The sequence below is a fragment of the Zootoca vivipara genome, chromosome Z2 (assembly GCF_965207765.1).
Source record: "Zootoca vivipara chromosome Z2, rZooViv2.hap1.1, whole genome shotgun sequence".
NCBI lineage: Eukaryota > Metazoa > Chordata > Lepidosauria > Squamata > Lacertidae > Zootoca > Zootoca vivipara.
The window spans coordinates 25823312-25836597 of record NC_142585.1 but is presented as its reverse complement, the minus strand read 5'-3'; the positions used below and the strand labels follow the sequence as shown (position 1 = coordinate 25836597).

The 13286-nt window shown below is 43.4% G+C and overlaps 1 protein-coding gene across 2 annotated transcripts in view; it reads left to right on the top strand.

Annotated features, from left to right (window-relative positions):
- Positions 1-413: 413 nt before the first annotated feature.
- The window catches only part of AMMECR1 (AMMECR nuclear protein 1), a 99528-nt gene continuing 86655 nt past the window's right edge, over positions 414-13286 (top strand). For both annotated transcript variants that reach the window (XR_009557029.2, XM_035113674.3), the window contains exon 1: positions 414-913. Coding sequence is in view for 1 of the 2 variants with exons in the window: in XM_035113674.3 (XP_034969565.3) it covers positions 429-913 (485 nt within the window). In the remaining variant the exon portion in view is untranslated. The remainder of the gene's footprint in view (positions 914-13286) is intronic.

Sequence of the window (13286 nt, the reverse complement as noted above, 5' to 3'; positions counted from 1 at the left end):
TTTATTTCTTCGTTTGCTGCCCCCACATCCCCCGTCCCTTCCTCCTCCATTCTCCTTCCCCACATCCCCGCTCCCCTTCTCTCTTCCTTTCTCACGTCCCCTCTACTCTTTCCCGCACATCCCTCTCTTTCTCTCTCTCTCCCTTCTCACATCCTCCCTTTCCTCCCCGCTTTCTTTCTTCCCTCCCCACATTTCCCCCTCTTCTCTTTCTTCTCCTCATCACACCCCCCTCCATCTCTTCCCCTCACCCCTCTCCTGCCTCCTCGTACTCCCTCCTTCTCTCTCCCCCCCTCCGCTCGCCCCTTCCTCTCCCTCCTGCCCGACTCCCCTCCTCCCCGGCTGCAGGCGGAGCGGGCCCGGCAGGAGGCGGAGGCGGAGGCGGGGCGGGCGGGCGCACGTCCCCCGGCCGGCGGAGCGGCCCCCCCGCCATGGGTCGGAAGCGCTGCGTGGGGGGAGACGGCTCCAAGATGGCGGCGGGTTGCTGCGGGGTGAAGAAGCAGAAGCTCTCCAGCTCCCCTCCGTCGGGCTCGGCCGGCCCGGGTAGCGGCGGCGGCGGCAGCTCGCACTGCGGCGGGGCGGCGGCGGCGGCCGGGTCCGGGGGAGGCTGCGGCGAGCCGGGGTCCCTTCCTGCGCTGCCGGGGGGCGCCCCCCGCCTCAACAGCCTCGGGGGGCTGGCGGGGGGCTCCCCCGGCTGCGCCCTCTCCCCGCCGCTGCCGCCCAGCTGCGGCGCGGGACCAGGAGGCCTCTCCGCGCCGGCCGCCGCCTCGCTCCTCTCCTCGCCCGGGGTCGGGCCCGGCGGCTGCAGGAAGATGGTGGTGTCGGCCGAGATGTGCTGCTTCTGCTTCGACGTGCTCTACTGTCACCTGTACGGCTACCAGCCCCCGCGGAGCCCCCGCTTCACCAACGACCCTTAGTAAGTGAAGAAGGTCCCCCCCCTCTCCTGTCCGCGGAATGAAAAGGGTGCTTGCTTGCATTTGTGGGTGGGAAGCCTCCCCTTGGAAAGACCCCTCCCTAAGTTCAGTATGTGTGTGTGTATGGGGTGGGGAAGGCGGTGCGGGGGGGGGGGTTGCTTCTTTAATGACCTTTGGCTCATAGTTTTATTTATTCCCCCCGCTTTGAAAAGCCAGAAGTCTGTAGGAAACCCCCCCCCAATGTCATTTGCCTGTCGTGTACTCTTTCCCCCCCCCCACCCGCTTTCCCATCTAGTTCTAATTCGTAATATTTATAATGGCTGCGATCCCTCTGTGCATTCATTGAACCTTTCAGTAAGCTCCGTTCCACGTAGTGCAGGTTTGGGCTGTAAGGTGGGTGCCTGAAAAGTGTACTAATGTAAGTATGCTTACAGTGATGCAAAGTGGTAGCGTTAGTATGGATATGTGATTGCACATATATTAATGCAAACAATGCGGGAAGCAAGCTTTTCCTCTCCGTGTATTTTTAAAAAGTGTACCAAGAAGTATCCGGCAACCCTTCCCGATGACCCTCCAATACATAATGCTCCTCTTGTTCTAGCACAATGTAACCCCAAACCGATTGCTTTCTGTGTAAGAGCCCTCCCCCTCCTGTTACTAGCAGGTAGCTCTCCAGTTTGTCTTGTTGCTCCAGTGTGCTGCTCCAACTACTTTTGTTAGAATCCCCCATATTTTTCCTGCTCTAAGAACAACTTCTCTCTCTCTCTCTCTCTCTCTCTCTCTCTCTCTCTCTCTCTCTCTCTCTCTCTCTCTCTCTCTCTCTCTCTCTCTCTCTCTCTCTTTCTCTCTCTCTCTCCCTACTCACAGCCATTCTTCTCACAAACCCTAAAGCCTTACTTACTTTATAAAAACATGCAACCTTTTATCTCTGATAGCACTCCTTTCCAATGTTACTGTCCTAGTGTGCTCCCCCCCCAATGTATTTTTCACCCTGCCTAAAACGTCTGACCTAGATCCCCACAGTGCTCCCATCTGTATGTAGCAGGAATCCCCCGCCCATTATCTCTAATTACTCTTCTATTGTAAGCAATAGTGAATATTTCAGTGCATCTGAATGAAATTGCTCCAGTCTAGTGGATAGCATCCTTCTCCCTCTAGGGAAGAACTAGCAGGCAGAAAGAGAATCCTTGACACTTCCATCCACCTGCAAGTTTTTCATCTGAGAATACAGCCCCCTCCCCATTTGAGAACAGAAGTAAACCCAGCTAAGGGGGGGGGGTGGACCAAGGTGGCTGCAATGGAGAGTTTCATTGGCATGAGAAAAGTTATGTATTCTTCCTCTCACCTGCCAGTTCTCCCTGCATTCTCTTACCATAGCTAAAGTGAGTTTAGTAGTAGAGTTTGCTAAGGTAATTCAATAGTTTTGCCTTCAGACCAACTGCTTCATCAGCAGCAACCTTTAGTGAATAATCCCTTACTTCCTTCCCATATAGCTTTCTCTTAGCTGAAATATAACTCCTTCTTTCTCCAGTGAGCAGTTCTGTAGCTACCTCAGTTGTGTTCCTTGGCTTCTTACACTGGCAGGAGTGGGGAAGAACTTCCCTAATGTCCCTTTAGGACCATGCACCCCATAATTCTTCCACCCCCACCACCCCACATCAAGCATAAAATTCACAGTGGATGTCCTCTTTCAAAGTACAGCCCCTCATTTATTAATTTTAAAACAAAATCATATACCACCATGTTTTCAGGTTTTCATAAGCAATCACTCAATAACATTTATTATATTTATATAATATGCTCAAGGTGGCATACAGTTCTTCCCTGTCTTTTTTACACTCTCAGCAGCCCTTTGAGATAGGTCAGGGATAGCCAATGCAATGCCTTCCAGGTGTTTTTGACCTCAGCTCCCATCATCCCTGACCACTGGCAGTTCTGGCTTGGGCTGATGGGAGTTGTAGTCCAAAATATATAGTAGACACTATGTTGGCTACCACTGAGTTACTCCAAGAGATAGTGCCTAAACCAAAGATAGTAGGTAAAAAAAAGATTGGCAGTGTAGGCTCCAGGGAAGGGAATTCTATTGACAGGGTACCAACACTGAGAAGGCTATCTCTCAGGTTACTGGTCAGACTGGTCAGACCCATAAGAGAACTCATTGTGGATAGTCATGCTCTAGGAAGCCAATATACTGAGGCTAAATATGTCCAAGAGATGTTGCAGCTGATGGAATATATTTTATGCCACAGAGGCCACTTGGGTAGCTGGATCCAGGAACATTCTTAGACTGCAGACTTCTTTCTTATGAGGAGTACAGCCCTGTAGAACACCATCTTCCTGAGTGGTGTTCTACAAGCCATGCATCCCCACATAGTAACTAGCATCTATCCAATCCATGCATCCCCACATAGTAACTAGCAAACTAGCATCCCTACAACATGTTTGAACCTGTACTGCAGGTTTTGCTGCAGGATCTTCACCACTCTATATTGCAGAAACATTGTTGCCGTATAGTTAAGGTGGAAAGATCAAATGACATTCTGCTATTGTAAAGTCTTGCCACTGTAATCCTAATAAAATCAAGACTATTTGTCCAAATTATCTAAAGGTTAACACAGAAAATCTAAATGCTAAGCACACTATAAATCCACATTAAAAATAAAATCTGATAAGAAATTACTGAGATAAAGCAGTTGTTTAAAGATTCCCCCAATAAGTGCAAATTTATCCACTTTGTGACAATTATTTGCACATCTAAAATATACCTTCTGTTTTTCCCTTTTGCTGGTTTAGATACACTCAAAAATTCAAGGAAATTGCAGAGGTCTTCTCCTTCCTGCTTTGGTGAAAATCTGTTGTGTATCCATAAAAATGTGAGGTTTTAAAATTTCAATTTCAATCCATCATTTAAGTAAGGGCAAGTCATATTTCAACACACATTCAGGGCTAGGTTGTGCCGGGTGAAGCTTCTCAGTTGAACAATCATCTGCTGCCAGACTGACAGCACAATCTTATACTAGCCTGCTCAGAATTAAGGCTCATTTAGTTCAATGGGATTTACTATCAGGTGTAGGATTTCAGCCTCAGGAAGCTTGCAAAAGCCAGTAGGTCTGGGAAATGGGGGTGTAGGAGCAAGAGGGAACAACAGCCTGTATGTAGTGGTTGGTTGTAGTGCTTTGAGTTATGTGTATGTTTGGATTTATTTGTGTGAAGTGATTGTAAAGGGCTGAGCCTGAAGCAGTTTTTTTGTGTGTGTGGTTTTGCATTTGTGTAAAAAGGGGATTGTGAGAAGTGCCTGTAAATGGTTAGACCAGGAGTGACCCAGACCACTTCAGGGAGAGCTTGATGGCTAAGTAAGGAGTTGAATGCAGTGTATATCCATAACCATGTACAGTATATTGATAATTTATTCAAAGAAATTTGCTATATAAGAAACCATTGAAATAATAATAAGCACTGTTTGCTGCTTTGCATAGAATCTACTGTGTGCTTCACTAAACTATTCAATACATATATTGTGAACTTTGTATATTTATCAGAATATTTTTTGATATGTTTGTCATTGAGATTGATCTATTTGCCTCTGAAGCCAGAAATCTGCATAGCTAAACACAAAACTAAACATGAATATCTCATATCTGTCTCTGTATTCTGTTCAGTGTGGCATTAGACCATTGAATTAATTTTCTCTTTGCTGTACTGTATCAGAGTTAAGTTATGAGTTCTCATAACCTCTTAAAGATGCACATTTGCCATGACATAACCACATTAGTATAGGACGCGGGTGGCGCTGTGGGTTAAACCACAGAGCCTAGGGCTTGCCGATCAGAAGGTCAGTGGTTCGAATCCCCGCGACAGGGTGAGCTCCCATTGCTCGGTCCCTGCTCCTGCCAACCTAGCTATTCGAAAACACGTCAAAATGCAAGTAGATAAATAGGTACCGCTCCGGCAAGAAGGTAAAACAGCGTTTCCGTGCGTTGCTCTGGTTCACCAGAACCGGCTTAGTCCTGCTGGCCACATGACCCGGAAGTTGTACGCCGGCTCCCTCGGCCAATAAAGCGAGATGAGCACCACAACCCCAGAGTCATCCACGACTGGACCTAATGGTCAGGGGTCCCTTTACCAAACCACATTAGTTATTGTTTGTATGACCGTCCTACAAATAGGAATGTAAAAGGATAAGAAAGTATATTTTACTTAGTGGGTGAAGTGAGGATTCTAATCCAGGTTACTGAACAAAAATAAGGAAGCTTGGGAGGTAGCAATTGTTCTTGATTGATTGATTGATTGATTAACATAGCACACAGGATTCTGACCTTTGTGTGGCATAGAAAAATGCTGTACAGCTGTCATACACATTGCCCCTATATACACAACACCCCTCACACAACATTTTCTGTTCAGTCAGGAACCTTATTTTCTTTTCTATGAATTGCCTGCCTCATCCTAGCTAGTTTACCTTATCCCTATGTTTCAAAGTACAGTCATACCTCGGGTTACAGCTGCTTCAGGTTGCGTCTTTTCAGGTTGTGCTCCGTGTCGAACCTGGAAGTACCGGAGCGGGTTAGTTCTGGATTTTGATGTGCAGAAGCGCCGATTCACGACTCGCGCATGCGCAGACGTGGGGTTGTAAATGCTGCGGGTTGCGAATGTGCCTCCCGCACGGATCACGTTCGCAACCTGAGCGTCCACTGTACTTTCAAGCCACCTGTGTTAGAATACTCTGTCCAACAGCAAACTTAGATGGTGAGTGCTGATAACAATGCAGCCCAAACGGCGGATTGAGAGATTTGTGAAATGTTGAGATTAAAAGAAGTACAATTAAAAAACAAACTGAAAACCTAACTAGATTTAAAAGCAACGCCACACCCCAACAGATCTGTGAAGACTGACCACATTTAGTAGCTATGGAATGTTGAATGTCACCTGGAATAGAAAAATGAAGGGTGGCGGTGGAGTAAGTATCCTGGAGGAGGGCATGGCTGCCTGATTGACAGGAAATCTGAACTTCTTCCAGGAGATGAGGATACACAGCCACATTTTGTTGCAGCTCCCACTTGTCCCACTTACAGAATGCTGTCTTATATTACTTTCAACCTTCACTTCACGTTGAGCCTCCCATTATGCTATGCAGAAATACCTCTGTATTGTATTCAAGTGTTCAGTGAACTGGAAATTCCTTTCCCCTCATGTCATCATTCAGTTGCTGTACAGTTTCTAGGTCCTATAGATGCATCACTTCACTAGTGGCCACTGGTGAAGTTGTAATCTCTGGTTATCCCTCCTGCAACTGTGGGTTGAAACAGATGGCCAGTTTCCATGTGGTTTCCAATGTACAATATTCCCCATGGCAGCTGTAACATGAGAGGCAGATGGTTTAGACTCTGGCCAGATGGAAAGCCAAGTGTAACTGCCCTCCATTTCTCTGGACATCCGAACAACTGTAGTTGTTGGCTTACCACATGACTGCTGTCTTTCTCAAGCTGTATTGGCTTCAGTTTCACCAAAATTCTTCCTGTGTATTGAACCTCCACAGTTACCAGGGCAGTACCTATGCTGCTATTCTATGAGAGTTAATCATGATGTGCTGAACATAGAATTCAGCTTCCTGGAATTCTGAGAGTTTCTACTCCCTTTTGTCTGCAAAGGTAGGCTTTGAGATATGCGACCAATGCCTGCTAAAATGTCAGAAGCCAAGGAAGTTGATGAGTAATATTTTAAGCTGTGGGAGAGGAACAAAGAGGGAGAGAGAACATGCATCCCTGCCAAAAATGCTTCCACTTTCAAAAACATATAAAAACAAGAAACAGTTTATGCCTTTTGGTGGTCTCCATGCTTCTTCAGCTTCCTGAATCTCCCATTCCTTTCCTCCTCCTCAGCCTCTTCTGGACTAGGAATGGTGAAAATTCCATACCCCACAAGCTGTATGACAAATTAAAATGCACACACTGTGTTTTAGTAGTGACACGCACCCTACTAGGGTTGCTGCTGATATGTATTGCTGAACTCTTGCCCTCACCCACTGTCTGCAAAAGTGAATACCTTATTCACATATAGGAGAAGACCTGTAGGTCCATGGCCATGTGAATGCTTGATGTTCAATTCTAGGCATCTTAAGGTAGGTTTGGGAAAGACTCCTGTCTACAGATCTATGGTGAGAGCACAGTTACCTTACAGCTTTGGTTGCTGTAAAGCAGGAAAGGGGCATCCAAAATGATAAGTGGGCTGGAGTAACTTCCCTATAAGAGTTGTGACTTTTTTTTTGTTTAGAATGAAATAGGGTAATAGGGATCATGTATATAAAATATTGTGTTGAAAAGGATGGCAGAACCTTTTCTTTCCCTCTCATACTACAGAAACCTAGGGTCATCTAATGAAGCTATAAGGGTGACAGATTCAAGATACAGAAGACAAAAATGTTTTATATTGTGAAGCGCCCTGAGATCTGTGAATGGAGGGTAGTATACAAATTTAATAAATAAAATAAACAAAAAACAAAATAAAAACTAGTTATTTGCAAAGCACATAATTAAACTACAGAATTCACTACCACAAAATGTGGTGAGGGACCTCAACTTAGATGGCTTTAGAAAGGCATGATACTCAGATGATGGGCATATATTTTCTCCAGGATCAGAGCAAGCTGCCTCTGAATGCCAGTCTCTGAGAACAGGAGTGGAAGATTGCTGTTGTGCTCATGTCCTGCTTGTGAGCTTTCCAGAGGCAACTATTGGTCACTATTGGAAACAGGATTCTGGACAAAATAGCTCTTTGGTCTGAAAGGGCTCTTATGTTCTGAAAACCCTGGAGGGCCAATACAATACAGTATCTTCAACCCTTTCAGACCCAGGACCAGGGTGGATTTGATTTAAATCAAATCGCTTTAAATCACAATTTAAATCACTAGTCAGTAAGACTTGATTTAATATTTTTTTTTACAGAAAGACTCATTCTTGCTGGTATAATTTTAATATTTTCAACCTGTTGAAAGTTTCATTTTTGGAATAATAAATTTTCAGAGTAGTTTTTTAACAGTTATATCAAAATTACTGATTTGATTATACTATTAGAAATACATAGACAGTTAATTATGAAATTATTGTGAGGTTTAATAAGTTAACTGTTTATATTTTGACAACTTTTCTATTGTACTTTATTGGAAGGAGAAAAATAATCATTTCCTAAATAACAATTTAAACAATTTATTTAACTAAACCAATAACATTATAGCATATGTATCCGTTTGTTAACTGATGTGGTTAAATGATTTAAAAAAAAAAACTTGCACTGAGTTTTAGCACACATGAGAAACTTAAAACAAATCCTTATTTCCTGATGGAAAATAAGCCTTTGGACTATAATGTAACTTATATAGAAAACTATCTTTAGAAATATTTTTCCTACAAAATACTTTTATTTTAAAAATCCGATTTCTTTTATGTTTTTTTAATAAAAAAACATTGATTTTTTTTTTAAGTCCCCAGGACCCACTTTTAACCCAAGCATGCATTTGGGGACCCATTTCTTAATATTTTTTGCATGCTAGTAGTGCTCCTGTTGTGACCCATCTTGGATCAGACTCCAACCCAGCACTGAATAGCAGTGGTGTAGGTAATACGCACCTAAAGGGATCAGTGCTGTGGCTTGGCATAAGGCAGCTTACTGTGCTGCATCTTGAGAGTTACATGCCCAGCCTCCTTATTCCATGTGCTGACTTGTTGGCTGGCCAGTAAGTCTCTTATCTAAGCCTTCTAGCTTCCTCCAGTGATTTCTGCATCCCTAACTCTTCAATGATTCCTAAACAAAACATATGCTCCTCTTCAGAATGTAATCTGAGCTACTCCTGATAGATTGTGGATCATTAAAGCCCACCATTATGTCATTCTTGCTAATAATTACTTTATTTCTTGGATCCGTTGCATAGGCAGGCTTGGGCAGTGGTTAGTGTCAGACAGTGTTCAAAACTTCTATTGTTCTAGGCACATTTTGCAACAGGGAATTTCATTAGCTCAAGCAGTTTCTGAGCTCGGTGCAGCACTGCTGCTAAGATTTTAGATTAAAACTACAGAGTGGAAGGAAAGGAGGACCTTTTTCTGCTTCCCCAGTTCCAGCTACTCTACGAAGACTAGAGAAGAGACCCTCTTAAGAATATTAGGGGGGAGGGCAGGGGAAGGAATAGACCATGTGGAAAATGAATGATATTTTAGCTGTAGTTCATTCATTTTCAACTTTGTATTCTTGTTATATCCCTGCAACGGGGTGAGCTCCCGTTGTTCGGTCCCAGCTCCTGCCCACCTAGCAGTTCAAAAGCACGTCAAGTGCAAGTAGATAAATAGGTACAGCTCTGGCGGGAAGGTAAACAGCTTTTCCGTGCACTGCTCTGGTTCACCAGAAGCGGCTTAGTCATGCTGGCCACATGACCCAGAAGCTGTCTGTGGACAAACGTCGGCTCCCTCAGCCTATAGAGCGAGATGAGCGTGCAACCCCAGAGTCGTCCGCAACTGGACCTAACGGGCAGGGGTACCTTTATTCTTGTTATAAAAAAGCACATTCCGTTGTTGCCTCCATAACCTATGTTTATCTCAGTTTCTAACATTGGTGTCAGACTAGACTAAAGAAGCCCAGATTCAAATCCTCACTCAGCCATGAAACTCACTAGGTCAGGGGTTCCCAACAAAATTTTCTCGAGGACCCCTCATCGAGCCGCTATTGTGACAAGGACCCCCATTAATTCCTAATCCTAAATCTAATTCCTAATTAATTTTTCCAGTAAGCTTAACACTGATCTTGGAAGGGTTAGGTTCAAGGGACGCCGACGATTTAGGTTCAATGGACACTGACAAGATCGGTTCGAGAGTCACTGACTTACTTGCTTGAACATCAAATGCATTATCTTCCTCTTCATCTGTAGGCCTTTGTCGTTTTAACGAACCACTTTTTAACCAACGGTCCATTTTTAACTATGCGAACTGTAGCTTCCGCGAAAAACAACGCTTTGTTTACAAACACTACTGTTTTGCAAAGAGGCAGCGCACGCCAGGGAGGAGGGAGGGGAATGGAGAAGACAGGGTACCTGCGCAGTAGCGCACAAATGAAGCCGACGCGCGCAAAACATCTTGGGGAGGTGAGCGTTAGTAGAATGCGCGCGCTGCCTCTTTGCAAAACAGACTCTGCGCTAGACTCTGCTCATGCAGGAAGCGGCCAAAACAAAAAATCTGTTATCATACGAAATATATTTAATATATTTTTCATTCTAATAGCATCTTGCGGACCCCTCTGGCATAGCTCGCGGACCCCTGGGGGTCCCCGGACCACCTGTTGGGAACCACTGCACTAGGTGATTTTGGTTCTCCCTCCTTCCTTCCCTCCCTTCTCCCTTTGTGTGTGTGTGTGTGTAGGTGTGTAGGTGTGCAGAGTGGATAAAAATCAATGATTTTTTAAAAAGGGATTTTTTTTATTTAAATCAAATTTTTTTATTTAAATTGGATTTTTTAAATTAAATGCTCTTGGAGGAAAACAAATCTTTCTAAAGATAGTTTTCTATTTAAGTTACATTATAGTCCAAATGCCATCAGGAAATAATGATTTAAAAAAAGTTTTTCATGTGTGCTGAAAAAAAATGTTTAACCACATCACTTAACAAACATGGATACATATGCTGTAATGTTATCATTTTAGTTAAATGAATTGTTTAAATTGTTTTTAAGAGAATGATTATTTTTCTCCTTCCAATAAAGCACAGTAGAAAAGTTGTCCAAATATAAACAGTTAACTTATTAAACCTCACAATAATGTCATAATTATCTGTCTATGTATTTCTAATAGTATAACCAAATCCGTAATTTTTGATATAACTGTAAAAACTACTCTGAAAATGTATTATTCCAAAAATGAAACTTTCATCTGGTTGTAAATATTAAGATTATACCAGCAGGAATGTCAAAGAAAAAAATATTTAAATCAAAGCTTACTGACTAGTGATTTATATTGTGATTTAAATCGTTTTGCTTTAAATCAAATCCACCCTGGTGTACATGCATGTGTGTGCCTAAATTATCACAGGGTAGTGGGGGGCGGGGATCCATGCAGGCCATCTAAAGCTCCTTGTTGGAAAGGTGGGATGAATGTAAGAAATAAAATTATAGTTGTCCTGTGAACATGTTTGAAAGCTAGGGCAAAAGTGCCTAAAATAAAATGAGTTATGAACAGGAGTGAGTTTTCCTTTCACAGTGTTTTGTAAAACTCTATTCTGTCAGTATAGTTTTCTGAATGACTCCACCTTTTCTACTGATAAGGTTTTTTCCCCTCTATAATAGTATTTCTCATGCTCAGTCTGTTTTATTAACAAATTTCACTAAATACCTTGCCTGCTCTCCATAAACTAGTTCCATAGTTGCTCAGTGTATCCTTCTCTGCCACTGTGCTTTAAAAAAAAATTCCTTTGTGTCACCAAGAAATCATCTACCATTCTACAGTCCATAGTTGCTATGGTTGTAGCTCCCCATTGTACAGTATGAGTATACTGTATATATATAATGCTCTCTCTGCTTCAAGCCAGCTAATGATTTTGACTTCACCTGTGATGCCATATTAACCAACACATCCATTGTGCAACCAGTAATGCTGGGTGGAGGCTTGTCGCTGACCTTGTCCTGTGTATCTAAAGCACAGTGCAAAGTTGGAGACAATTCTTTGCTCTCTTCTCCAATTTCAACTTTGGAGATTGGTTGGGGATTCTGTGTAGTCCGTTATCAGCCTCCCACTCTGGTCTCTATCCCTACCCTTCATCTAGCTTGGTGGGGTAGAGGCAAGGCTTGGTTTGCTGATCTTTTGGAGTACCCAATGAACTTCAGCACAAGCTGACCCAAATCTGCCTTCCTGCTCCAACTTAGAGCTGAACGGGGAAGGCAGAGGCAAACTTTGGCTTTGTACTTGGTAGTCCGAACTCCCAGTGGGCATAGAGCCAAAGTAAATCCAAGGCTTCCTCTGATCTTTGTGGCTGGGGAGAGAGTGGGAATCCCCCCGCCTTGCCTGGGAAGAAGCCTAGACCTCCTCATGCTTGTGAGGTTGTGTGAGCCCTTGCAGTGCTGAATAAAATTGTTGACCCCTGGGAAGAAAGCTCCACCAGGGAAGCTTCAGACTGCCAAACATAGCTGTGTTGTTATACTTGGCCTTAGTTATGTGCTTACATGTCTCATTAAAACAGGCACTTTGAACCCACACAATTTTGGGAACACTGAATGGATTTTCACCAGACCAGCAGAAGGCACACCTTCACAAAAAAATTGAATTGTTAAAATAATCTGAACTGCCAAAAGATTAAGATTCAACTATGTTTTCAGTGGATACAAAAATGCAAACAGAATAAAGACTATGGTTCAAAGCAGGCTTTTAAACTGCGAGAACTTAGTCATTTTTTATCAGATGTTCTAAAATTTGTTCAGTCTATACCCCTCACCAGGTAGATTTTCTGTGCCAGCTTCCACACTGACAAGACAAATTGTCTTGATTGTTTGATCAATAGATTTTTAGGCTTTGAAATGACAGAATGCCAAACTGGTGGTCACTTAACTTAATTTTAGTGCGGCTCTTGTACCTATGGTTAAGAGCTGTGGTGAATAGCTTGAATGCTGCATAGCACCAGCCTCTGATTTCCTGTGTTTTCTAGAGGCCCCTTGATTATTCTGAAGACAGCTCTTGGTGGGGACCAGAAACAGTAGTCTTTCCAAGTGCAAGAACACCTTTTCCCATTCTAAGTTTGGTGCCTTTCTGTTCTTACTCATGGCTGTTCCTTCTTACTGTATTTCCATGGCAGTCATGTCGTGTCATGGTGGACCATATTTTAATGCCTTATTGTGAGCATGCAAATAGCTTCTGCTTTGCTCCTTTGCTAGTGGAAGCAACAAGCCACTGTTCTTGGTTTGGCCCTTCAAGCCCAAGAATGATGGTTTGTTTCACTCCAAACAAAACATAATTTTAAGCAATTTTTTGATAAAAACAAACCACAATCCTCTGTTCAGCTGTAAAGCTAAGTCCCCTGATTTGTTTCTCTTGCTCTAGGGGAGGAGCAAATGGGAGTGTTTTCTCTGTTCACCATTAACTCTGAAAACTAGGCCATTGTCAGTAGAGTGATGAGTGCAGGATACTTGAGGAGGCTCCTTCTTAGACCACTCACCCATCTAACTCAGTATTGTCTAGTCAAAATAGCAATGGTTTTACAAGGTCCTTGGCAAAGGTCTCTCTCAGACCTGCTACCTCATGTCATAGCATAATGTTTCCCAAACTTGGGACTTAAGCTGTTGTTGGATTACAACTCCTATCATCCCTAGCTAACAGGACCAGTGGTCAGAGATGGATGGGAGTTGTAGTCCAAAA